The sequence below is a fragment of the Piliocolobus tephrosceles genome, chromosome Y (genome assembly GCF_002776525.5).
Source record: "Piliocolobus tephrosceles isolate RC106 chromosome Y, ASM277652v3, whole genome shotgun sequence".
Taxonomy (NCBI): domain Eukaryota; kingdom Metazoa; phylum Chordata; class Mammalia; order Primates; family Cercopithecidae; genus Piliocolobus; species Piliocolobus tephrosceles.
In genome coordinates this window covers 16,858,408-16,886,109 of record NC_045456.1, presented here as the reverse complement: position 1 = coordinate 16,886,109, position 27,702 = coordinate 16,858,408, and the positions used below count along the sequence as shown (strand labels likewise).

Genomic DNA, 27,702 nt, shown 5'->3' with positions numbered 1-27,702 from the left:
AATGTGTCTGTATTTGGAGCTAGGACATGTAAGGAGGTAATTAAGGTTAAACAAGGTCATTACAGTGGACTCTGATCCAATAGGACTGAAGTCCTTGTAAGAGGAGGAGATGAGGACACAGATACATACACAGAAGGACAACCATATGAGGACACAGGGAGAAGACAGTGTCTACAAGCCAAGGAGAGAGGCCCGAGGCGGAACCAGCCCTGCCCGCACCTTGATCTCAGACTTCCAGTTTTTGGTGTGTGAGACAATAAATGACTGTTGGTTAAGTACTCTAGCCTGAGGTATTTTGTTATGGCAGCTGGAGAAGACTAAGACAGTTCATTTCTGACTTTTAAATGGAATGACTATTTTACCACATTGTACAGTATTAACTGTTGGTTTACAAAGAGATAGGTATTCTTTATATTTATCTATTTATTCTCAGTTTATTTTGACTCTGAATATGGAATACATGCCAATTATTTCCTAAAGTGAATTTTGAAAATATATCATTTTAAGTGACTTTGCATAATATATGAATTCACCATCCCTTTCACATGGTTTTGAAATAAGCAGTGAATGAATACGACTTCATGTTTCCCAAGCCTTCATCTTCGCTCAGAGATTAGGGAATATTAAAATTCTTAAGTAGTTCTTAAAATACATTTTGTCCCCTAGAGAAATAATTATTAACATTTTGATAAGTATTGGAAAATATTTTAATGAAAAAAATTCATTTCATATATCATGTTGTTGAAATTCATGTAGAACTTGAAAATTATGGGCATTTTGCAATGAAGAAAATCCAATGCTTTAATACAAGGGTGACAGTTTTACAGTTTCAAAATGACTCTGTGACAAGCCTCTGCCATACTGTTGGAAATCAAGGAAAGAGAGGCAATGACTTAATCCATCACAAACAACTTAGGTCAAAGGATGTACAGAAAAAAATGTAGTTAATTTGAGGAGCAATTAAATTGGAACAGGTAACACAATGATCTCCCTGCGGATTCCAACACTTCTCTCTGTCCCTTGTGTTTTCCACGGTGCTGGAAAAAGATCTCGAAACCAACCCCAACATTTCATGACTGAAGTTTAACAGATAAAATACCCTAAGATATGTTCTTATTCAGTTTTGTACGTCTACAATGACTGTCATGTAAGTAAGGAGTATTTCCTGAATTAATTCAATCTGGATAACAGTTTTTCTGATGAAAACAGTTACAATCCATGGAAATATTGTGTGGCTAATGAAGGAGAAAAAAATAACAGTACTTATGTGTACAAAATATTATCTATTCTACAGACTCAAAAGAACCAGAATATTTTGAGCCATCCTGAAGATCTGCTTTCAGAGATAATGTGCACTCCTCAGTCAACAAATAATCCTCACCAACATCTTTGTAAAGCAAGTCTCTCCAACAAACAATAACTACCACAGAATACTACAGACTTTGAACTACTAATATCCCTTGCTCTTTAACACTTCATTTTCTCTTTTTAGAAGATAATAGTTTTAGAGATTGCTTTTGAGACAAAGAGCCTCATGTGAGACCATGGAACTTTAGCCGACTGCTTGTGGAGCAGAAGAGTACAGTGCAGACCACACAACAATGTTCTGTAGAGGCATTATTACAGATAGGTGAAAACTCATTATTTTTCATTATAAACCTTGTTATAATGTGCACGTTTTTTAAAATTTCGAAACACCATACAAAATGTGCCAAATTTAGCATAACTGCCAAATGTATTCAGAGAAACATAAACTGCAGTGTCTAGACACTGACTACTGTTGCACAGCAGACATCACTCCTATTCCTTAGAATGCCAATTCTTTCAAGTGTAAGACAGGTGTCTTCCAGATTATTTTTTTATACAAATCACCAAACTCCATCTGAGGATTTACGGGGTGGAAAAAAAGTCTAATAAGTAGTAATTAATAAGTTCTTAAGTGTTGTATATGTTTCATTTAAGTGAAATTAAGATGACGTTGATAGTGCCATCTCTTGCTGATGATGTCAGCAGTATAAAAGATCCTTCCTAAGGGCATACAGTATATAAGCAAACATTAGCTGCTAGTTACAGCACACCTGTATACATTCTACTAATCACTGTGTGTCCCTAATACGACATACTTTCAATGAGCTTTAAAAGTATGTCCCTAATATGACACACTTTCAATGAGCTTTAAAAGTATGTCCCTAATACGACACACTTTCAATGAGCTTTAAACTTCCTTGGCATGTATCACTCTGGTATAAATTTGTATTACCATATCTCTGTGAAATCCATGAGCTATTCAGTGGAGTAACATCCCTAAAATGTATTGAAGCAATTTGGCTGATGTGGAAGAATAAAAAAGAACGTACGTGCTTTGGCCAAGCACAGTCTGTGTCCTTTGTGTAAAAATATAAGAATCTGGCTGCAGCTTTGGTTAAAAAACAGTAACGGACATGAGATCAAATTTACCCTGTAGGAAATTCACCCAGATGTAGATGCACATCACTTAGATATGCATTACACCCATTTGTCTGATTGATACAAAATGGCTTAATGATTAGAAAACATCAACATAAATACTTTGGAAGGAGAACATACTACATCAAAGAAGTGAGTCTTTCACTGAAAGCCTCTATTCACTGCTGCAGGAGCACGATGGCTCACTTAAAATATATAAATATCCGTTTACAGTTGGAATACTAATTGGAATTTTAAAAAAATTTAATCAGTCACATATATATTTTACATTTCTTGGAAGACTGTTTTTTTTTTTTTTAAGGTAAAATTATGACTCCCATACAAATATCGACATGTGTCCAAAGATTTTATTAAACTAATTCAATTTGTTAAGGAAATGGTAAGACGTTACAACTGGTTAAGAGGAGCAAAGTGCAGACATGTATTTAGGCCATCAAGAAGGAGGAAATGAATTTGCTAAATTGATGCAATATCAATCAATAGCCAGGGCCTGTCATCCACAGACAATCACTCCACCACACGCACACATGCATTCCTATGGTTTGTCCACAACTTCCAGAGCTGAAGAGTAGCTCAAGGACCTCAAAGCGCAGAGGCAAGCCACAACGGAGCAGCGCTCCTTCACTCCCGATTTCCATGGTTACCACCATTTTTCTCTGGCAAATCATAGATAAATTTTAAAGACTGAGTAAATCTATAAAGGTGATTAATCACAGAAGTTCAATGTCTAATAAATTATTCCGAAAGTGTTCCCGGGCACTCAGATTCACCAAGCACACATTCTGAAATCAAATTCTATTTCTATCCAAAAAGTGTAGGCCATCAGTGTTCTTAAAGGAGGCAAATGGTTCTTCTGAGGTAGAAAACATTCTCCAATGTAGATAAGGATGTAGATACCAGGTAAATGTTACAGTTGTGTTCACACTAACAATAAACTATGGATGATGTGGCTCAGAGTCAGTCAATGAAGAAAGATCCAGAGACATTCTGAGGTCACAAAAAGAATTTAAACGTTAGCTAACAAGGAGTGCTCATCAAAAACAGGGCTTTCCACTCAGACTGCAAACCAGGCAGAACTACCATCTCGCTTTATCAGTTGTCATTGCATGTTGACATCATATACTGAGGAGAGTGATGCAGATGATAGATATAAACATATCTACATACATATGCATACATAAAGCATATACTTATATGCATACACTTTTTACATTTCCCAGCCAGTGTTCAGAAAAACTAGAATAAGAGAGAAGTGATGTTCCATTTTGTCTTGGAAAAGTATATATTTTACATATACATGCATGCATATATCTACATACATATGCATGCAATGCCTACCTGCATATTACCAAACTGATACACATGTGTATACATGGAGGTGCGTGTGTGTATACGTGTACATTCACTTTACCACATACTCCATCAGCTTGATTTTTGAGATGGTAATTCAAGTTTCATTTTTGTTCTGGGCTTCATGTCTGTCTCTACTGTGTTTTTTGTCTCAACTGTCAAGTCACATTTTAACAACACATTAGACTGGGGTAAACCAACATGGGATGGAAACGCCAATCTCAGGAGGCTAAAATCACTGTGCAGGTTGGGTTTGAGAGTTGCTGATTTCCTTTCCCTTTCCCCCAGCAGTGTGGACCATGAGATGGGCTGGGGGGCGGAATAGTGAGGCCCTCCCTCTCACTCATAGGGGGGCAAACCAAACAGCTCGGGCTGGAAGTCCTGCAGGGAATTCAGCACCAGGGTGGCCTTTGTCGTCAGGTCTCGGCTCAAGTTTCCGTCAGGAACCATGACCACCTGCATCCCAGCTGCCAGGGCCGCCTCCACCCCATTGGGAGCATCTTCAAAGACAAGGCACTGTAGGAAGAAAAAGAAAGTCGAGATGGCCTTTTATGGAACCAGACATGTGGATGAAGTGTTTATCATCGTCATCACCATTGGCTTCGCAACTGTGCAGAAAGAGACAGAATTACAGTGGGGGCTCCCCAGAGTACAGATTGTGGTGAGGACAGCATGCTGTTTCTTACTGGCTCCAGGGGTCTCCCTGCCATGGCTCCTTTATAGGGGAGAGGTTTCTGTCGCAGCCAAAGCATCGCTGAAATGGAGCGCAGCTGTGTGGTGAGGCAAGATTCTCAGCTTAAAACTTTATTTTATTGGGATCATAACAATCTGTTCAATCAATAATTGAACATTCAGAGTGTGAGAGGCAACTGCAAAACTAAAACTCATGCTCTTAAAATATAAAACCACTTCAGAGTTGCTCCTGTTTTATGTACTGTGGTTTGAAAATTAAATGGTTAGAATCTGTTAAGTTAAAAATTCAGTTCCTGTGTGTGCTAGTGTGACGTGACAAATATGAGCACAAAAATGTAGTGTGCATGCATGCTCTTTTGGATAATTGCAAAAATTCACTTTATTATTGGGATTATGGACACAACACCATCCAAAACTTGTGGTCTCTTCATTCAGACACCCACATTGAAAATGGGGTGTTTCCAACTGGCAACTTCAGAGATATGGAACCAACCTAAGTGCCCATCCACCGATGAGCAGATAAAGAAAATGTGGCATTTATACACCATGGAATACTACTCAGACATAAAAAAGAATGAAATAATGTCTTTTGAAGCAACATAGATGGAGCTGGAGGCCCCATTATTCTAAGTAACTCAGGAATGGAAATCCAAATATCATATGCTCTCACTTATAAGTGGAATCTAAGCTATGAGGATGGGAAGCCATAAGAATTATATATAAGGGACTTTGGGGACTAGCGGGGTGGGGAAGAAAAGACTACATACTGGATACAGTGTACACTGTTCGGGTGACGAGTGTGCTAAAATCTCAGAAATCACTGCTAAAGAACTCATCTGTGTCACCAAAAGCCACCTGTACCCTGTAGACTATTAAAAAGGAAAAAAATAAAGTACTAACAGAAAAACCAATACATAAAATAAAATGGGGTATTTGTACACTGCATTTATCAGTGAGCTCCTAAAGGTGCCACGACATTGACAATGTTACGGTAAGTTTCACATGAGGGCTCCCTCCAAAGGAGACACCCCAGAGCTTGCTCCGTAGTATAAACAAGCATAATCCACACTTGCTATCTTCATATCACCGACCCTCTCAGGAAGACATACACTTAGGAAGCTTCTTCCCTACATTCCTAGAATGGCACACACTTCTTGTGAAAACACATTTATTGAGGAATCGCCATACTGTTTTCCATAATGGTTGAACTAGTTTACAATCCCACCAACAGTGTAAAAGTGTTTCTATTTCTCCACATCCTCTCTAGCACCTATTGTTTCCTGACTTTTTAATGATTGCCATTCTAACTGGTGTGAGATGGTATCTCATTGTGGTTTTGATTTGCATTTCTCTGATGGCGAGTGATGATGAGCATTTTTTCATGTGTCTGTTGGCTGTATGAATGTCTTCTTTTGAGAAATGTCTGTTCATATCCTTTGCCCACTTTTTGATGGGGTTGTTTGTTTTTTTCTTGTAAATTTGTTTGAGTTCTTTGTAGGTTCTGGATATTAGCCCTTTGTCAGACAAGTAGATTGCAAAAATTTTCTCCCATTCTGTAGGTTGCCTGTTCACTCTGATGGTAGTTTCTTTTGCTGTGCAGAAGCTCTTTAGTTTAATTAGATCCCATTTGTCAGTTTTGGCTTTTGCTGCCATTGCTTTTGGTGTTTTAGACATGAAGTCCTTGCCCATGCCTATGTCCTGAATGGTATTACCTAGGTTTTCTTCTAGGGTTTTTATGGTATTAGGTCTAACATTTAAGTCTCTAATCCATCTTGAATTAATTTTCGTATAAGGAGTAAGGAAAGGATCCAGTTTCAGCTTTCTACTTAAGGCTAGCCAATTTTCCCAGCACCATTTATTAAATAGGGAATCCTTTCCCCATTTCTTGTTTCTCTCAGGTTTGTCAAAGATCAGATGGCTGTAGACGTGTGGTTTTATTTCTGAGGACTCTGTTCTGTTCCATTGGTCTATATCTCTGTTTTGGTACCAGTACCATGCTGTTTTGATTACTGTAGCCTTGTAGTATAGTTTGAAGTCAGGTAGCGTGATGCCTCCAGCTTTGTTCTTTTGACTTAGGATTGTCTTGGCAATGCGGGCTCTTTTTTGGTTCCATATGAACTTTAAAGCAGTTTTTTCCAATTCTGTGAAGAAACTCATTGGTAGCTTAATGGGGATGGCATTGAATCTATAAATTACCTTGGGCAGTGTGGCCATTTTCACGATATTGATTCTTCCTATCCATGAGCATGGTATGTTCTTCCATTTGTTTAGATGTACCATATGACCCAGCCATCCCATTACTGGGTATATACCCAAGGGATCATAAATCATGCTGCTATAAAGACACATGCACACATATGTTTATTGCGGCACTATTCACAATAGCAAAGACTTGGAATCAACCCAAATGTCCATCGGTGACAGACTGGATTAAGAAAATGTGGCACATATACACCATGGAATACTATGCAGCCATAAAAAAGGATGAGTTTGCGTCCTTTGTAGGGACATAGATGCAGCTGGAAACCATCATTCTTAGCAGACTATCACAAGAACAGAAAACCAAACACTGCATGTTCTCACTCATAGGTGGGAACTGAACAATGAGATCACTTGGACTCCGGAAGGGGAACATCACACACCGGGGCCTATCATGGGGAGGGGGGAGGAGGGAGGGATTGCACTGGGAGTTATACCTGATGTAAATGATGAGTTGATGGGTGCTGACGAGTTGATGGGTGCAGCACACCAACATGGCACAAGTATACACATGTAACAAACCTGCACGTTATGCACATGTACCCTAGAACTTAAAGTGTAATAATAATAAAAAAATAAAAATAATAAAAAAAAGAAAACACATTTATTGATGCTTTTTAACTGAGACTCTGCAGGGGCCCAGACATCTGTAAGGGAACAGAGGTCCTCATCATGGCGGCCTATGCTGAGGAGTCTCCTCTGTGGCCTAGTTCTACTCCACATGTGGCCTAGAACTCCACGAGCTGTTGAGGTGGGGCCTTTCAGCTCTCCACTCATCTCTTCTTTGTCTCCTTTGTCCCTCTGCCTTTTATTTATTATTTATTATTTATTTATTTATTTATTTATTTATTTATTTATTTATTTATTTATTTATTTTTGTGAGAGAGTCTTGCTCTCTCGCCCAGGCTGAAGTGCAGTGGTGCGATCTTGGCTCACTGCAGCCTCTGCCTCCCAGGTTCAAGCAATTCTCATGCCTCAGCCTCCCAAGTAGCTGGAACTACAGGTGTACCACCAAGCCGGTTAATTTTTTTTGTATTTTTTAGTAGAGACAGGGTTTCACCATGTTGGCCAGGCTGGTCTCCAACTCCTGGACTCAAGTGATCTGCCCACCTTGGCCTCCCAAAGTGCTGGGATTACAGGTGTGTGCCACCACACCTGGCCCCCTTTGCCTTTCATTATGAAAACATCCTCTTCGGCTCATCACCAGGTATACAGCAGTGACTCAATGCACTGGTGTCCTGGAAAGGGCTCATGGAAGCCTGATGCCAGGTCTGAAAGAGAAGCTCTGCATTCTTTGGCGTTTTCACTAGAAAACACTGAAACACACACACAGTCTTAACTATTAATGGTCTGTGCTGTAGCCAGCACACTGACTGTTTTTCTTTTTCCCTACATCCCTTTTTCTTTCCATTACCCCATTCTTTCCTTCAATCTGGGGCTAAAATATCACCTTAGCCAACTTACCCCACAGGGCCGATCCCTGGATTAAGTGAGTTAATCCATGTGACAATGGAATGTGAATGCTACCGTACTTTCACAGAGGGAACTGGTTGGCCCAGCTGTTTTGGTTTGCTTGGAACTGAAGGGTGGGCTGCGGGGCAGGATGTCCCGTGCTACATCCTGGACAGTCCCAGGTAAGCCACAGTAGTCCATCCCAACACCTCCCTTCTGACAGCCTCTGATGCTCCCTGGTTTCTTTCTCCTGTGAGACATTGGTCACCGTAGGACGCGGGAAGAAATGACTCCACTTAGACTGTCCAGGTTGGTTTTCTCTGTTATCTCATTCAGTGACTACCTGTTCATGATATTTCTGCCTTCCCTTTTTAAAAGTTATGACTTGATCATATTCTAAATGCCCTCCACTGTTTTTATCTGGGACCAGAGATAGGCACGTAAATGTCAAGTAACATTTCAAAATATCTGTCACCTTCTCCAGGGATTCTGAAGCTTTGTGCAGGGTCCACCTGTGAAATGTGGGCTGGGGTAGAGGAAGAGATGGATTATCCCCTGGGATAATACTGCTTGGCTAAAGTTGTGAAAGCAGCTTTCATTCTCTATTTGCGTGAGGCTGCGTCCAAGGAGCAAGGCAGGTGTGTGGGACGAGAAATCAGTGGCTGACTGTGGCAGTACCCAAAGAGATAATGGAAGGCACCCAATACACCTGCACTCACCTAAAGGGGGTCATATGGTTTTGCTGTGTCTCTACCCAAGTCTCATCTTGAATTGTAGCTGCCAGAATCCCCACGTGTTGTGGGAGGGACCTGGTGGGAGATCATTTAATCACAGGGGCAGTTTTCCCCATACTATTCTCATGGTAGTGAATAAGTCTCACAAGATCTGATGGTTTTATAAAGGGAAACCCCTTTTGCTTGGCTTTTATTCTCTCTCTTGCCTGCTGCCATGTAAGACATGCCTTTCACCTTCTGCCATGATTGTGAGGCCTCCCCATCCATGTGGAACTGTGAGTCCATTAAACCTCTTTTTCTTTGTAATTTACCCAGTCTTGGGTATGTCTTTATTAGCAGCATGAAAACGGACTAATACAGGGGATCTGCAGTGGAAGGAAATGCAGGCCCCATGGTGTCCCTTCACATCCAAGAGATCTTTCCAAACGCAGCCCGTGTTTAAAGGCAACTAAGTGAGGGCTGTGAGTGAAGAGGGAAACTTATAAGTGTCTGCAGCACTGAGAGCGGGAGCAGCTGACACCAGCTCTTGGAGACCTTTTTACTGTTTCTCATGGCCTTCACGTTTTGCTGGTTCCTCTGTGTTCAATGAATCTGTCCTCACCTATTTTTAAGAATAATCCAAATACGGCACTGACATCTGGAATATCACACATAACATATAAGATGAATGTCGTACATAAAGTAAGGGAGACTTGAATAAGTATGAAGAGTGGCGAAAAGTCAAGGTTGGTAACTGGTTGCTATCACAATCAATCACAATAAGGTGACACAGGCTGGACGCAGTGGCTCACACCTGTATTTTGGGAGGCCGAGGTGGGCAGATCCCTTGAGGTCAGGAGTTCCAGACCAGTCTGGCCAACATGGTAAAATCACATCTCTACCAAAACAGTAAAAAAATTAGCCAAGCATGGTGGCACATGCCTGTAGTCCCAGCTACTCTGGAAGCTGAGGCAGGAGAATGGCTTGAACCCAGGAGGCAGAGGTTGCAGTGAGCCAAGATCGTGCCACTGCATTCCAGACTGGGCCACGGAGTGAGACTCCATCTCAAAAAAAAAAAAAAAAAAAAGAAAAAGAAAAAAGAGAAGGTGACATAATAAGCTTATGCAACAGAAGGGCCATTTGAAATATGCCCATATGAATAAGTAAAACCCTCAGTGTTCAAATGATTGAGGGGAAACCTAGGAAGACAGGCCAGTTGGTTTGGGTTTTCCAGCACGAGACCCTTGCAAAGTTAACTATTCTAAAAGGTCAAAAGTAAGTACAACCTCTGATGTAAACAGCCATGGGTGATTTCAGCCCAAAACAAACAGCAATAGGATGCAGGAGGCCTGTGGCACCTGAAACCCTCTTCTTCCTCCTCTCATGTGGCCATTTTGCTAACAGCTGTCAGGAGATACCTTTCCCCAACATTTGCCGGACTCTTACACTTCATGTCCACTAACGAGAATTCCATTTGATCGAGATGGAATTTGAAAACAGAATCTGAAGTTTCAAAAGCTGATAGAATAGTCAGCTGGAGGCGGTTGATGATGGAAACGTGTCAGGAAAACTCAACAGAACAGGAGTGGAGCAGAATTGAGTGGTTTACAGGAAAACAGTGAGGTTGGCCCTCTAACACCAGGCATTCTTTGCACACAAAATTTAAAGGAAGCCCCAGACACAGGACAGAGAGAAGATATCAAACATGAGTCCTGAGAAGAAACCCCCTGGTGCTGGGCCCAGATGGCACCTGCACCACACACACAGCCTGCACGCGGGAAATGATTCGGGGTCACGCCACAGCATCTGAAAGTTTGGGTTTTGTTGGTTTGGGTTTTTTCCCGTAGAAGCAGTGGAATTATAAAGCAGAACAACTACTGTGTCCTGAAGCACCTATTAAAAATGTCCCAAAAGATTTATTTATTTTCATTTTTTGTTTTTTGAGACATAGTCTGGCTCTGTCACCCAGGCTGGAGTGCAATGGCAAGATCTCAGCTCACGGCAACCTCCACCTCCCGGGTTCAAGCAATTCTCCTGCCTCAGCCTCTCGAGTAGCTGCGATTACAGGCGTGTACCACCACACCTGGCTAATTTTTTTGTATTTTTAGTAGAGATGGGGTTTCGCCAATTGGCCAGGCTGGTTTTGAACTCTTGACCTCAACTGATCCCCCAACCTTGGCCTCCCAGAGTGCTGGGATTACAGGCGTGACCCACCGTGCCCAGCCCCAAAAGATTTTTATGTCATCTTCAGACTTTGTTACACCCAAAGATCTAATGCACTTGTAAATAAGACCACTCCTACAAGAAAAGTACCTGGTATCTAAAAGCCTAACCATTTAAAGAATTTTCACAGCATGGGTGTCTATCTACTGACACTTAAGGATTTCAGAATAAATCCTTAAAAGCTACCTGGAACAACTGTGTCTGGTAATCACAGGACTTAAGCGTCAAAAAAAGAAAGAAGAAAATAAGCTAAATACAGTTTATATCTTGCACAAACAAAATTAAGGAGGAAGTATGTTTTTATTTTCGAAGACAGAAATACCTCAACACAGTTTCCGTCTGCCACACCCAGCTACAGCGAAAGGAGGTTCACCCTGACTGAATTTGGCTCTCATGCTTCTTTTTAAGCACCTCATTTTTTCACTTAGGGAGCAGCCCTTCCTGTCCCACCATGACTGACCGATTACACTTGACCTAAAACTCATTCATACCACCACCCATACAGTGAATCATGGCCTGTATGTTTGCATCTGTAGAAAGAAACCTTTCTCTCTAAGCCAAGGGACTTCAGCCTCTGCAAGTGGGGAGTGGAGGCAGACTGACTTTTCTCTGCATGGACTTGGTGGGTTGCTCCTTTGAAGGTGGTGGCCAGGGACAGGGAAGGTGGAAGTGCCCACACCTCCCTTCTCTTTTCTACCAGAGCTTCTGCACCTTCAGTGAAGCTGGAGAACTGGGGCTTGGTCCAGGGGATGGCACTGGCACCTGCACATGCTCCCGGCAGGCCTGCGGCCTCCTGAGATCTCCCTCCTTCACCCCACATATCATCTCTGTGTCAGGACATGCACATGGATGTATGTGTACGCATGCATATTCTATATGATTTTAATTAATTTTGTGATTATTTTGTAGTGTATTTAGTGGACCTTCTAAGGCTGACTTCCATGACTTCAAGGAAGTATCTGCTCAAGAATATTCTTCACGCATCTTGTACCGATGCCTACATATCAGCTGTAACTAGGCAGGGCCCAGTTTTCATGCACCTTCCCAGGATGCCATGGCAAATGATGAGCACTGATAAACATCTGCTAAATTAGCGAAGACGGTAAAGGTGCCCTGGTACAGGACTTAGAGCCACAAACGGGCCATGGAAAATCAGTGCTAGGGAATAGACAGAGCAAATGCAGCATCTCCTCTACTTAGGGCAAGGGAAGTTCAGAGGCAAGCTGGAGGTCATGCAGTCACGCGGAAGACAGAACTCTTCAACAGAATCCAGGTCTGTAGAATCCAATGTTCTTTTCACTCTACCCAGCTGAAGGCTAAAATATATCTGATTTCCATCTCCAGGCGAGGAGATGAGCTTAATTAAACTGTAGCTTGAGGGATTTAATTTAGGGAGCATGACATTTCCAACTGCAAGGGAGGTGAAGCACCTTGGCGGCTTATCACTTGGAGGTGATGAACTGACTTCTTCAACAATGTTGAAGCGCAGCAGCGACCTGAGGATGGTTTCTGTCCAGGGGACTTAAAAAGTTCTTGTACTTTTACTTAAAGACAAATATCATATAGCTTAAAAGTTCCATTTTATAACTAGGAAGTTGCACGTAAGAGTATCTTTGTCTGACAGCAGCAGGGTGTCTTAGTCCCTTCAGGCTACTGTAAGGAAACACCAGACTGGGTGGCTTAAAACCCAGACAGGGATTTCCCACAGGTCTGGGGTCAGGCGGTGTGAGATCAGGGAGCCAGCACGGTCCCTGGCTCCCTGGTGTCCTCCTAACGAATCACACTGGGGGTGAGGATTTCAGCTTCTGAATGGAGGGAGGGAAACAGTCCAAACACAAGGGCAATGAATAAAAATGGATGGGATTAGAGGAAAACCTGAGAAGCAACAGGGAGCTGGATGATACCTGGTATGTTAAGCCTGATGGAGAAGCTGATTCTCACGTTTCTGATGTGGTGGGTCTTGGGGCCGCCATTTTGGTGGCAGGAAGGAGAGGTAGCTTTTGTGACAAGTTGGGTTTGAGGCCATCGTGGGACACCCAAGTAGAAGGCTTGGGGTCTCCATGCGCTGTGGCTGTGAGCTGGAGGTTTGGTCAGGTGTCATCAGAGCTGAGAAGCAGCTGATTAGACAGAAGGAGGAGCGCTGAGAAGGGACCCTGGCAGCCCTGGCATTTCCGTGCGGTAAGTAGACGAGGTCTATGGATGGAGCTCTAGATACAGTTTGGGCAGGAGGGGAACACAGTAGGAGGCAGTGTCAGGAGCCAGGTTAGGTTTTCAAGAGGGAAGGAGAAGGGCCTGTGGCTTGTGCTGCTCTTGCGTTCCACCCCAGCTCTCACTTCCCAGTGATGCTTCCACCTTTGGCTCCTCCCTGCTGCAAATCCCCGTCCTCATGGCACTTGCCCACCATTTCTTCTCAGCAGCTGGGATCAACAGCACGTCCCATCGGGAAGTAGACAGAACAGTCACAGCAGGGAAGGAGCCAGCCCCTTTCCAATCCTGCACACTGGGACCTCCTCTGGGCTGCAGGCAGAGCGCTGCCCATGCCTGCTTGGGATCACATTTTGTGACCAATTTTACCTTTTAAACTCTGATGTGTATATTTTAAATTACATGCTTCGTTGGAACTAGTGAGCTTTCCAAATATTACTATATCATCTCTAAGGAATAAAGCTTTCCCTTTTGCTTAATGAAATACAACATTTGGAAGGAAGTCACTGAAGGGTACTTTCAGGGCTCCCAGAAGCGGTCCTGGAATTACATGGAAGCACAGAAAGTACAGTAGCTGCCCACGACTATTCATCAAATATAAAGCCATGTATGATCTGAATCTCATCACCAAAACCAGGCTTTTTCCTAGGAGGTTTTTTCCAATGCATTAATTTTGTAATATCAAGTTCAATTTTCACATGGTGAGACATCAAGACTTCAAGGGGGCCTTAAACTTTGTTTTGAATTTTGATTGGCAGCGCTCATATCTAAGGTTTAAGTTTTGTTTGACTTCATGTTCCTTGTCAGATAATGATCTGTAAATAAGTACAATGTTGTCATGTTGGATACATATACACTATCAGATATTTGTTTAAACATGAAACTTTTAAGTAATGCTGTAAAAATGACTGCTGAGGTATGCAAGTATTTTGTTATTAATTAGTACTTTTGTTTATATTATTCATGAATCCATCCATCTGTCCATCCATCCCTATTCACCAATCTATCCATCCCTCCCTTCCTCCTGCTCTCCCTTCCTTCATCCAAACGTCCAGCTACCTACTAGTAAGTTAGATATGGTGCTGCATTCCTCTAAGTAATAGTGCTGAGGTGGAGGTCAGTATCCCTTGTGCACTGCAGAACTACTGTTTTACTGAATCGATAGTGCTCTGAAAATCAAACTATAAAACCATTATTGATATAAACGTTTATAACAAAACCCTCTAGAGTTACAAGCTAGGTAAATGAATGAACTACACCCCTAAATTGATTCCTTCTCCTATAGAGAAAAGCCTTTGAAAAGGTTATTTAACGACTTGGTTGGGGGGTGGGCAGGAAAGCTTTCTAATAAATTCTCTGTGTCATTTTATTCAAAAAAAGTACATTACAGGCACTCTTAGCGTGCATATTAAAGTGTATGTATGTAAATTAAGTGGTGAGCAAAAGACTTCAAAACAGCTCAAAAAACCTTCCCCAATTTCCTCTTTTAATGGTACAAATGCCGTGTCCATCAGTCAGAAACCAGTGAAAAGCCCAGCAAAGCCCTGAAAGGTGCTGACTGTCTTAGAGTCAAAAACAAACCACAAGTTTCTAGATGGTCACTAGAATCATTTTCTTTTTCCACGTCCTCTGAGTAAAACACGTGAAATCAATTCATTTTCTGTAGCCTTCTGCATAACATGATCCGCAACTGTGACGGGAGGCCCCTATCAGTTTTGTGTGTTTAGAGGGACACTATGACTTCAGACAGACTAGGGAAGATTAGCCATGTACAGGATTAAAATGCTCTAACCTGTAGAGCAGCAAGTTGTGTTTACTTTCAACAGCACTTTCATTATGGAAAAACCACATTTAGGTGCCTTAGATGAGACCCGCTTGTGGTATGCTTGCTGTATAATATGACTCCACACATTGTCAGGAGAGCAAAAGCACAGCGATGTTTTCCCTGCTTTTGGAGAGGCTTCCCCAAACAGGATTATCACGGCACAAAGAGAGTGCCTTTGCTGGCCTGTGTGAGTGATTTTTCCATGTCATCTCCAAATGTGCCGTGTAGAAGAAGCTGCCATTTATAACGGGAACTGATAAACACAGATAAAAAAGCCTAAGGAATTCAATGGACCTGGAGGGGATTAAAAGACTTCATGATTAAATGAGCTGGTGGATGAGCCAATGAGCTGTGTGGTGAGCATGTGGCAGCCGGCAATGGAGAGGCCTCTCTTCAGTCCTCTCCTTGGTCCTTTCCATCCCGACACCCGTTGTGCATGGCCCAGCAACCTACTCAATAGGGGATGAGAGGCCTACAAAGCCAGCGCCCTTCAGGATGGATTTATTTTCTGGTTTTCACAGGGATGCCCTCAATTCTCCTTCCTGCAAATGTATTAACTGCTGACTCCTAAAATAAAAGCCGTTGTCTACAGCTGTGGTTGCAAAGTAAGTGTTTCCAAAACAAACATGTGCTGCAGTCCCAGGTGAGGCTTATGCTGTTTTCACTGGCCTCCCATGCCCATATTAACGTTCAATTCTAATTTATCTAGTAGTAAAAAGTTCACGGGGTAAGGGGTTTCCAGAATGTTTTGTGACACAGCAGTCCAGAGAAATCTTCCAGAAAAAGAAGATTCCTCCCATTAAATGAGGAACTGGGGACCTGCTGTGTACAATCAGTACAGAAATGTTTCCAGAAGTGCTGCCATGGATAACTCTGTAGTTGAAACTTCACTGAGGCTTCTCAGGTATGGACACCTATCTTCAGAGCAAATCAATGAAGGTCCCACAAAGCAGCACTCCAAGGAATCTATTTTCGGGAAGTTTTCACAAAGAGTAGCCGAATGTGGCATGACTCCCGTTAATGCAAATGCAATTCATTTGCCTTGTTTTCTTGAACTATTCTGCATCTTACCTGTAAATAATGACAGATGAGGCAGATTTCACCTTAAATGCCTATCCTCCTACATGAATGGTTGCTTACAAGGCATTGAGGCTAATTCAGAACAGAACTTAATTCAGAACTGAAGGTACCAGCTCTGTGAGGGCACCCTCCCTAGGCCCCTCAGCAACGGGCTCTGCTGATCACTCATGACAAAATGGCGCCCGAGGCACCTGTGAGAGCAACACAGGGCCTGGTCCATCCCTCTCTCCTTTCCTTTAGATAGACAGGGGCGTGAGCATATTCTCAATCCTGGAAAACAGAGGTGGGAGGCATCTTGCCTTCCTTTCTCTAAACTGAGATGCCGATGGAGCATGGGCTAGAAGACTGACGTGGCCGTGGGGGCTAGAGAAGAGCAAGAATGTGCTGGATGTGGGGCCTGGCCTGAGGGTGGAAATTACTGGGGCTACTGACACAGTACTTGTCTGAAACTGTGTATGACTAACTCAGTGTTTCTCAACCATTTCATTCATCATCACCCCCAAAAAAGCTTTTCCAGTTATTTTCCCCCAACAGTCTATCTCCATAACATGTTATAATAACACAGGTACACTATATTTTTCTATATGGGTATTGGTGCTTCATATAGTAAAAGAAGTAAGGTTTCATTTTCACCTCCCCAAAGCCAATTTTTATATCTTGGGACAAAATGCATGGACTATTCTATTCAATTTTACTCAGCTGAACAGTTTTTGGAGAACCTACTGAAACCACTGTCAAGGAAGGGGCCCACTGACCCAGGGAAGAAGGCTTCACAGAGTGGGGAAGTAGCCGAAGATTTCAGAGGAAAACACTTTCACTACAAAGAAGAATACCCCCACGCCAACCCCTGCTGCCTGGAAGATCACAAATGAACTGTAATCTTCCAAAGTCAGCGCACAACATTTCATAACTATGACGTACTTGGGGAGCTGCTCAATTGCATGGAATAATTTATATATTGAAGAATGTGGAGAACAAACAAATGAATCTCTGACAACACTATTCCAGGTAGCAGTCTTTAAATATGCCCTCCCACCAACTTCAAATTTTATAAATGAATGAATCAACGATACCCAGTGCTTGGCAGATGGGACATGCTCCGTCACTATCAGCTATTATTATGATAATGGTGATCCATTCTGTAGACGTTACAAAAAATTCACTATGAAGTTTAAAATTACACAAACTCGTGTTGGGACTGGGACTAGCACCTTATATTCTAGTGACTATGCCACTAAATATCTCAATTACTAGCCAGGATATTGATAAACTGCAAATTAATGGCATTTGTTTCTTCCTGTTTTTTGGGGGGATTCATCAGAAATGCATATTTATATTAGAAGCTGGGCTTTAATAAATAGCTATCAGCAATTCAAGCATGTTAGACATATTTTTAGGAAATTAACACCTACATAAAGTACTGTCTTGGGCAGGCAGAAGACAAAAAGCAGAGCAGACAGCTCTCTGGCCTCCCTGGAGTTCATGGTCTCCAACGCAGGAGACACGCACTGGGGAATCCCTGCTAATCCCAGCCAGCTGTGGGGAGCCCTGTTTGAGGCACATAGTACTCTGGAGTAGGGACAGCAGTCCATTCGCTAGGATTTGGAAGGTGGATTTGAAGGAGTGGGTTTAGGGAAGATGACTCAGGGATGTCTGCTCAGAGGCAGGTCATGGAAGACAGGCATAATTGCACATGATGTTTGTAGCCACTGGGAAATGGAAGGTGTGTGTGGGGTGAGAACTGCAGGCAGAGGGAAGAGCTTGGCAGAGACAGTTACTGGCTGCACTCTGGTGTGGAGAGGCTCCTTGGGATGAGATGGACACGTAGAAGAATAAACATTGTGCATGTACTGGGGGCAGGCAGAAGACAAGGCCCCAAAAGGAAACCAGAAGTAATAAGTGAGGGAGGGAGCAAGGGGTCAGACTGAGAGGTCTGTGCTTACGAGGTGGGAGGGAAGGGAAGTTGGGGAGGGGGAGTTGAGGTCAGAGCAGGGCAACTGGTCATATCAGTGTTTTAGAAACATCAAAGAAGCAAAATCACTGATTTACCAAGAAACTCTTACCATTGTAAAAGGCAGTGCCCCCCCTACCCTAGCAATATTGTTTATGTCTATTAAGATTATTCGAGAGCATGACTGCTTAATTTTTTTTGGAAATCCAAGATACAACTCATTCACTGAAATACCTGGCTTAGTGTCAAATGTTTTATTCTGCAATGATGGCTTAATTCAGATCGGTTGGTTACATGCTACTTGCTATTAAGATGGCCTCATGCAAATTGTCATTCTTTGAAACTGCTGGTATGTGGAGATTGCACAACTTCATGTACAAATGCACACGGAACCGGAGAAACCACTTAGCAGTTACACTGGTACACCACCACCATACAAATGAATTACAAAGCAGTCCTGAAGAGATGTTACACACGTGGTAACAAGTAGTCACTGCTGGCCTGTCATTTCAGCAATTTATAGTTTGCTTGATATATATGTCTGTGTGTATGAATCTAAAGAATGAGAAAAATTAATTGCGTAGTGATCCATTTATCAGGAGTCATACTGAATTAAAATGGAACAAAAACATCACAAACAGGTACAGCATGGAGATTCTGCTGGGTTAATGGTCTTTATAATTGCAAAGGAAAATGATGTTACTATCACTTTTGGGTGTTCAATTCAGCTGATCTGAAGGGCCTGGAAAAAGATCAAGTAATTACTAACCATACTTGACTTTGAAATGCGTTCACACCCCTATCCAGTTGATGTGGGGAGAAGGGAGTGTAGGAGGTACCGAGCTTCCCGTCTAGGGTGATAAAGTCTCCCCTTTCATTCCATTAGCTGTAGGAATACCGGATAATTATGTTTTTTAAATACTACAAGTATAATATTGTTTGTTTGTTTGTTTTTGAGACAGGGTCTCATTCTGTTGCCCAGGCTCGAGTGCAGTGGTGCAATCACGGCTCACTGCAGCCTTGACACCCCCAGGCTCAGGTGACCTTCCACCTCAGCCTCCCAAGTAGCTAGGACTACAGACAAGCACCACCATGCCCGGCTAATTTCTTTTTCTAGTTTTTGTAGAGATGGGGTTTCGCCCTTTGCCCGGGCTAGTCTTGAACTCCCGGGCTCTAGCAATCAAGCTCCCTTGGCCTCGCTAAGTGCTGGGATTTCAGGCATGAGCCACTGCACCCAGCTAATATTGTTAGATATGTATTCATAAGCCTATGAACTATTGCATAGTCCACTTCTAAATGACAACTACAAATATCTATGAATGGCTGTGTAATTCGTCCCATAATCATGATGACTGTTTACTATGGTAGTTATTTTGAGCATATATATAAGAGAAAAACAGTATGTATTCAACGTTTCTCTTTATGTTGGGACATGCACTGGCACTTCCTTCTCATAAAAAGAATAGAAGGTGAACAAAAGGCTCTTACAAGATGGAAGAGCTCACTCTATGGTCATGGGGTCACTTACGGGACAAGTACAAAGATTAAAACCAGCACACATTGCCAAAAACTATCAGTCAAAGATAGGCAAGCTGTTGATCTGCATTTATTGGATGTCTATTGATGAATAAATAATGACAGCATTCTATATTCCGAGGTCATAAGCAGCCCATATTCCCACTTGGGAACACAAACAGTAGTTCCTAGTCATTTCATTGTTCAGGCATGGTTTCTCAGTATTAATACAGGGAGGTGGGGAAGAGGAAAGGAAGACGTGGGGGTGAAGGGAAAGATTGCCCCACTCCTTGCTCCTATTCAGGGATAAATCAGGTGGGAGATGTGCTTCTGTAACCAGCTGGACATCGAGGCTGTGTCCCTGAGAGGTGCCCAGAGAATCCCAGTTTGCACCAAACTCTCCTGAGTCATGCTGGAACCTTCTTTCTAGAGAGTTGTGTTTGGAGAATGGCACACAGAACCCCTTGACTCCTGGGCCTCCAGCATCTCCCAGGAAGACTTCCAACAGTATGTGATTAAACTATAGACATGCAGCTCAAATAATACTCTGGATGAGCCACAGAACATGTCTTCTTTTCTACAGAAAATGTATTTTCTTAACCCTTACTCAGAATAAGTTAGGGCATTAGAATAAAAATGTACTTATTCAGTAAGCAATTTAATGGTTGGATGTTTTCAAGAAAACTAGTCCCTCCCTCACTTTTTTCCCCCCTTTTCAACAGAATCAAAGATGCTGTTCTGCTAGTGCAAACTTTTTAGGAAAAGATAAATGTGTGAATAACACCATACCCCTCACAGCACGTGGCATTGGTCTCTGGAGGCTGACATTCTGCAGAATCAAATTCTGAAGGGAGCAGCCTTGTCCACTTATGGTTCAACAAAGGTCCCTGTTGCTGTGCAATGCTCATCTCACAAAATGACCCCGCTTCCCCAGCCATCTAGCTCTCATTTCATCAAAGCACACACACCCTGCCTGATCCCTTGGACGCCGGCCTTTGGGCATTTCCCGGCCAGCTCCTAAATCCTTGCCTGGAAGCCTGGGAGGCTGGAGCCCATTTTCCAATGACCTTCCTAAATGAACTGCGAATCTGCTGTTGCTGAAGAAACGCACCCTTCTAAGGAGGCCAGAGGAAAGCAACTCTGGTGGCACCATTTTGCGAAAGGTCACCCTGAGCATGGGCGCACAGCTGTGCCACTGCTTAGTTACCAGGTCTGGCGATTCCCATACCAGGTCCAGCACCGCGGGGAGACTTCCTGAGGCCTGCCGGCATAACATGTACAGGTATTGAAGCCCGCACTGTCCCTTTCAAGGACTCTCCAGAAAATTCCGCTCGTAATGGAGGCTACTTTGCTGTTCTCATTCTCCAAGCCCGCTGTTTTTAGTGTGGGAGTCCTCGAGGCACGTTCAGGGGGCCCACACAGTCAAATCTACACCCACAGTAATACTAAAGCACCGGTGACCTTTCTATGCTGTGTCGACAGTGGTACCCACAGTACAAATGCAATGTCGGCATGAAAAACAGCCCACACAGCCAGGCCCCGCGCATGCAGGAGGGCCAGCGGCGGAGCCCTGCTGGCAAGCGCCGTGCTCTGCCCCACAGCAGGCACTCTGGGAGGAAGATTAAAGCGCGGCTCCACCTGGGAATATCTGCGCTGAGTGGTACACACTCTACTTTTATGAAGCCTCAGCCCTTGAGTTGGCTGGTTTTTTAAAGATGCCGTGAGACGATGAAAAAGGCCCCTAAAGCACGTGTGCCACATGGGGAGGTGAGCCCCTGGTCTCCAAGGAAACCACGTGCTCACCCTGCTCCAAGATCCCCACTTTATCATGGTTTTTCTTTCCCGGAGCCTCATGTTTATTTGAAGGAATGACTGACAGGCAGTGAGTGATGATTACTAAGATTTGGGCATCTGGCAGAACTTTTCTAGAAAAATTTCTCAAGACAGGGCCACTTCAAGGGAAATAATCAGTTTGTTGACAAAAATAGAAGTCTGAGTTTTCTAGAGAAATTGAGAATTTTGGAAATCGTGCGTCTACCACCACAAGCTTGACAGCTTGCCAGAACTGAGACTTACCTGATGAGATTGATGGCGACATGAACACATGTGGGTTTTTGATATTATTATAATGAAATGAGTCAACATTTTGGAGTTCTAATTTTTCAGCCACCCAGTATTTTCTGAATGAACAAATGCATGATGTTATAAAATCATGCATGGATACAAGATCCATTCAAAGTTTAAGGCTGGGTAATAGATTTGAAGATACATGACGAGGAAAAGGTTACTGATAGGGCTTCAATTTCCACATAGCAACTAACTCTTAAGAAACTATAACTTGCTGAACTCTGGTGTAGTAAAACAGCTACACACAGAAATAGAGCTAAAGAAAGAAAAATAGTTAAAATTATCTTAAAAGACTTAAAATATCCCTTCCTTTTCAAACTAGGTTCTGTATAAGAGGCATGATCTCAGCTCACTGCAACCTCCGCCTCCTGGATTCAAGTGATTCTCCCACCTCAGCCCCCCTGCCCCCAAACCAAAACAAACAAACAAACAAACAAACTCGCACTTCTCATTCTCATTAGTCACTTCTTCTGGGGACAGCTCTAGGGGTAAAGGGTCCCACTGTTCCCTACCTGCTGGGTAATCAGATCCCTTCAAAAAGACGCTTTCGAGTTTTTGTCCAGTTTTGCTCACTGTTCTTAAGGGGAGAGTTAGCACAGCTCGCTTAGGTCCTATCACCAGAAGGAGACTTGGTTCGAGTTTTACATGTTAATATTTGATCGGAGTAGGATTCACCTTAGTGTTGGAAGTAAGCCAGTACCTTGGGGTTTATGTCCCCCTCTCCACTGGCAAGACAGCTTCCCTGGTATTATTTCCTGACTGATCCATCTGTTTCACAACAATCTGAAATGCCACCTTGATCCTTGCATAAATCCCCAAACATAACGAGGCTGAATTCACTGGTTATTCTCACTATTCTACTTTGGGTGAGGGCAAGTCCAAAAATGTGTACACAAGCATTGTGAAGGCCAGATCGGGTGAGGAAGGTACAAGGTACAAGGAAGGTACACCATGTCCAGGGGTGGGAGAGTTCATGGGCTTTATTGCAAATTAGCCCAGGCCAAACACTTTTAAAAAGCAGATTCCTCAACTACGGCAATGTTATGCAATGCAGTGTGGGGAGCCATACATACAAATAGCACTAGCGCTACTTATGGGTCACATGTTCTCTGTATTCAATATACCATTCTCCTCCAACCGCAGTGAAGAGAAACAATGCTCAAATTTGCCAATAATCTGTGGTACTACATTAAATGAGATGCTAAACATTTAGCAAGGGTTTAGCCCAAAACAGCCAATAATTATTAGTAATAATTACTAGTCAAAAGCTAAAAGATATCTTGAAAATTGACACAACTATAAAAGACAACTGGTAATGCAGGACCAAAGAACTTGATATGCACTAGGGTATGGCGGGATAGTGTCCGGATTCTATTTTTACTGGCTAATTCTCTGAAACCTCGCTATCAAAAAGACTCAGTGAACACAGTATTATTACCAAAAATGCGCAGCTGGTCACCAGCCAACCTAACGAAATACCCCGAGTAGGGTAGTGGCATTTGTACTGACAGTGGCTACTCGTTCTTTTAAAAAGTGTTTCAAGGAACTACGAGGCATGGATTTTTTAAGGCATTTGAGTGACAGTCAAGAAATAAAAAAAATACATGTTTTAGAGCACTGGTCCCCAGCATTTCGGCACCAGGAACCAGTTTCATAGAAGACAATTTTTCCCAGACGGGTAAGGGGTGAAAGGGGCTGGTTTTGGGATGAAACTGTTCCACCTCAGATCATCAGGCATTAGATTCTCATAGGGAGCACGCAACTCAGATCCCCTGCATGTACAGTTCACACTAGGGTTCATGCTCCTGTGGGAATCTAATGCTGCCTCTCATCAGACAGGAGGCGGAGCTAGGTGGTAATGCTGCCTCGCTCGCCGCTCACTTCCTGCTGTGCACCCTGCTTATCCTAACGGGCCATGGAGTACTGGTCCGTGGCTAGAGGATTGGGGACTCCTGTGTTAGAGGATGCAGTAAAACGTATATGGAGACTGCAATTTTTTAGTTTACAACATCAGGGAAGTTAAAGGGCCAAAACCTGCACTGCTATAAAGAGTAAGCTGTTAGATGTTTTTTGCTGGAAAGTATTTCCAGAGACATGAGCTTTTTCCATAACACATATCAATCACACACACACGTGTGTGCATGTGCACATGCATGCACACGTTTACACATACACACACGCACAGTGCTGATTAAATGAAGCCTTGTTACATTTTCCATTGTTATACAAGTATCTGCCTTTAAAAGGGAAATAGTGGTCCAGGGATTCATCCATCAGTATTTTCTCGACACAAAGCACAGGGCACAGTGCCATCCTGGAATTTCTCCGTCAAGCATAAAGAAGATATCTGAAGGCAAGACATATGAAGAGTAATTACGAGAGGACAGAAGTTCATTCTGTTCTGAGATTTGCTGTTTTTCTCTAGCATTTAGTGAAATTATTTCTTCACTTCTCTGCATCTGACAGAGTGCAGAAGGGCCTCATGCCTCTAATTTGTGTTTTCCCAGAGACCCTTGTGCCCCAAGACTGGCTCAGCTCTGGCGTAATTCTGCAAAACAGTACAGGGACCCATGTGTATGCAACCTGTGTCGAAGTCTCTGCAGGGCTGTGAACCTGAAATCAACACTGCAATGCCCCAAGTTCCCCAAGAATGACGAGCAGCTCTCCATCAGAGGAGGACAGATTCTGCCTCAACTGTAAGCCTTGGAAACCAGTCTGAAGGAACGCAGGTGGCTATGGGTCTGCCAAGAAGCCAGAACACTCACTGTGCTGTGACCTGGCCAAAGCACAGCTCCACCTCCTATCAAGGCTGATGATGCACCCAAGGGGAGGAGGAGAGCCTGAAGGTGAAAAAGACAGCCTCCTCATTGACATCGCTGCAGCTGTAGTGGCAGGAGATGGAGACAAGGATCATGAGAATAGGTGTCAGTCAGGGTTTGTGAAATAACAATACAGAAGAGGAATGCCTTCTCTATTTGTGGGGAACACTACAGGAAAAGAAAAAGAAGGTGATATGGTTTGGCTGTGTCACTACTCAAATCTCATCTTGAATTGTAGCTCCCACAATTCCCACATGTTGTGGGAGGGACTCGGTGGAGGTAATTGAATCGGGGGGCAGGTCTTTCCTGTGCTATTCTCGTGATAGTAAGTCTCATGAGATGTGATGGTTTTATAAGAGACAGATTCCCTGCATAAGCTTTCTTTTTGCCTGCTGCCATCCATGTAAGACATGACTTGCTGCTCCTTGCCTTCCGCCACGATTGTGAGGCTTCCCCAGTCATGTGGAATTGTGAGTCTGTTAAACCTCTTTCCTGTATAAATTACCCACTTTTGCGTATGTCTTCATTAGAAGCGTGAAAACAGACTAATATAGAAGGCCACACTATAGCTGGGAATGTAGGGTTTCTCTGCCAAGAGTTTATAAGAACAGAAAATCAAAGAGCAAGAAATAACTACTAAATTCTAGTTAAGTAAGAAATGGCATTGGCTATTATTAAAACTAAATGACAGTGTGTGCTCCTAAATCACTCGGTATTCCTGGCATCTTGCAATCCGATAAAATGGCACATACACGAAAGGTTCAGTAAAAGTTTAATGGAGGGGAATTGAGTCCCTTGATGTGAATCTGTTTCTTTACCTACAGAATCAGTGACTGGCTTCTGTGTCTGTTGGCTTCTGCTTCTGTATATCATGCGTTGACAGCCTCTTGATTTTGGGTGTGGGGACCAGGGAGGAGTCTATGTTCTCAGGCTGGGAATGGATCTTAAAGTCAATACAGCAGCTGCTACCCACAGCCTCAATTCAGGAAGGGAAGAAATGTACAGATGAGGAGAAGGGAGGTTTTCAGAAGAGAAGGCCTAAGAAGTGGATGGATAAAGGAGGTTGCTGGTTGCAGATGGCATGTGAGGAGAGAAAATCCTCGTGCAATGAGAAGCTTCAAGGTTGGCTGAGGGACTCCAGGGTGCCTGGAGTGACAGGAGCAGGTTGAAGGAGAATGTGGGAAAATGCTGAGTGTTGTCGTGTTTTCAGAGGTGCTCATGACTTCAGGCAGTGTAGATTAATGAGCCTGGGGCTCAGACAAGCAGCAGGGTCCCCAAGAGTAGATTTAAGGTGGGAGAACCTCTATTGAGACTCCTAGTAAGTGTGGCCTGGCTGAACTTTTACATAAGATTTTCTCAAGGCCCTTTTCCAGACCACTGGGCCCACAGCTGTCCAGAAACCAAGATTTCAGTCAGGCATAGTGACGACAAGTAGCAGATGAGATCACCCAGGGAGATGGGACAGAGTGAGACGAACACCAAAACAACACCTGCACACACACAGACGCTGACATTTGGGGATTGCTGAACTTCCTGGGTGAGAGGAAGTGCAGAGAGAAACAGTGGGAGCAGTGGATGAGGGCGGATGGGCATGATGCAGCCAGCAGAGGGAGACGCTGCGGAGGAGCATGGGAGACGGATGTCTGTGGTCTCAGCAGTCAGGAGCGGCAGACGCCAGGATGAAATGCCCCCGCAAGGTGAAGGAAAGTGAGGAGGCGAGGATGTGGTCAGAAACAGGGACTGTGGCACCTGGCAGCTAACATGGGAACAAGACTGAGGGACATCGAGGTCATCTGGGACAGCAAGATGCCCCAAGGCTAGCGTTCTGGACATGGACGTAAGGCTGCTCGGGCTGGATAAAGGCAGGACCTGAGAACCAGGGGCTGGGCACCTCAGGGTCGTTTAGAAACAAGAATGCCATGTACGCTGGGCAGGCAGAGGGCCTCTCTTTGGTGCTGGGTGCTGGGCATTCAGAGAAGGGGCAGGGGAGTAACGATGGGGTATTGGGGAGAAGCAGATGACTGCGGAACATGCCACAGTGGCATGAGGGTTATTAGAGCTGAAGACAGTAAGCATCAAGTACAGGAACAGAAGGCTTCTGCACTCCCTTCCCTTTCTAAGGAAAGCCTTCCAGAAGAATTCAGCCCTCTGCCCTCATACATCCAATGCTCAGGAGTTTCACAAACAGGGAAGTGTGAGTCTTATTACCAAAGATAAGAAGTCAGCAACTGTCGCACCTGGATGAGAAATCGCTCTAAAAGATGTTATAAAACTATCTCATCCCCCATCTAGTCTCCTAATGGCCCACTTAGTTTTCCTAAGTCATTTATTCTTCTGTGTGTCCTTCTGCCCCTCCCCCATCCACGTTAAGATGACATACAAATCCGAAATTCTAATTGCCTCCTTGAGTCACATTTTTCTGTGAACTCCTTGGTTGTATGTAAATACAAATCTAACTTTACTCTTGACAGTCTGTCTTTTGTTAGTTTGACTTACAGGCCCCCAATCACTGCACCTAAGAGGGTAGAGGAAAAACATTTCCTCTGACAGTGTGATTTGGTTTAAGCAAGTGCCCTCATGCCGGGAAACTCAGGAGGGACACCAAGCCCAAAGGCAAGTTCAATGAAAGAAAAGAAGTGTAAGGATAGTATCCGTGAAGGTCCTTGTTATTATGTTTTTTTAAATAACGAAAGAAGGGAGAAAGGGAAATGAAATAATACCAAGGATAAGTGACTAGAGGCACGCCTATTTTGTTCAGTGATAATGGGTGACAGGAGGAGGTGGCCTTGAGGCTGGAGCAATGAGGACCCAGGCTGTGGGGCCCTGAGGCCCACAGAGGGTGGCAAACAATGGCAGGTGACTGTCCTCATCCTCTGGAGCAGCTCCAGTGTGGCTGTGCCCCTAACTCAGTGTTGCAGGGTAAGAAGCTGATTCAAGGAACATCTAATCTCCCAAAAACCAGAGGCCCAGCAAAGCTCAGTTGGTCACCAAATTGTTAACTTTTTTTTTTTTTTTTTTTTTTTT

At 43.4% G+C, this 27,702-nt stretch overlaps 1 protein-coding gene across 4 annotated transcripts in view; it reads right to left on the bottom strand.

Annotated features, from left to right (window-relative positions):
• PUDP (pseudouridine 5'-phosphatase) overlaps positions 1–27,702 on the bottom strand; it is a 181,032-nt gene that overhangs the window by 74,364 nt on the left and 78,966 nt on the right. For 2 of the 4 annotated variants that reach the window (XM_023202543.2, XM_023202540.2), the window contains exon 4: positions 2,797–4,332. The exons of 1 other annotated variant lie outside the window; for it this stretch is intronic. In XM_023202543.2, coding sequence (XP_023058311.1) covers positions 4,156–4,332 — 177 coding nt within the window. In that variant the 3' untranslated portion in view covers positions 2,797–4,155. Of the gene's footprint in view, positions 1–2,796; positions 4,333–13,125; positions 13,364–27,702 lie in introns of those variants that run through there. One more of the 4 variants, XM_023202541.3, reaches the window with a different exon arrangement.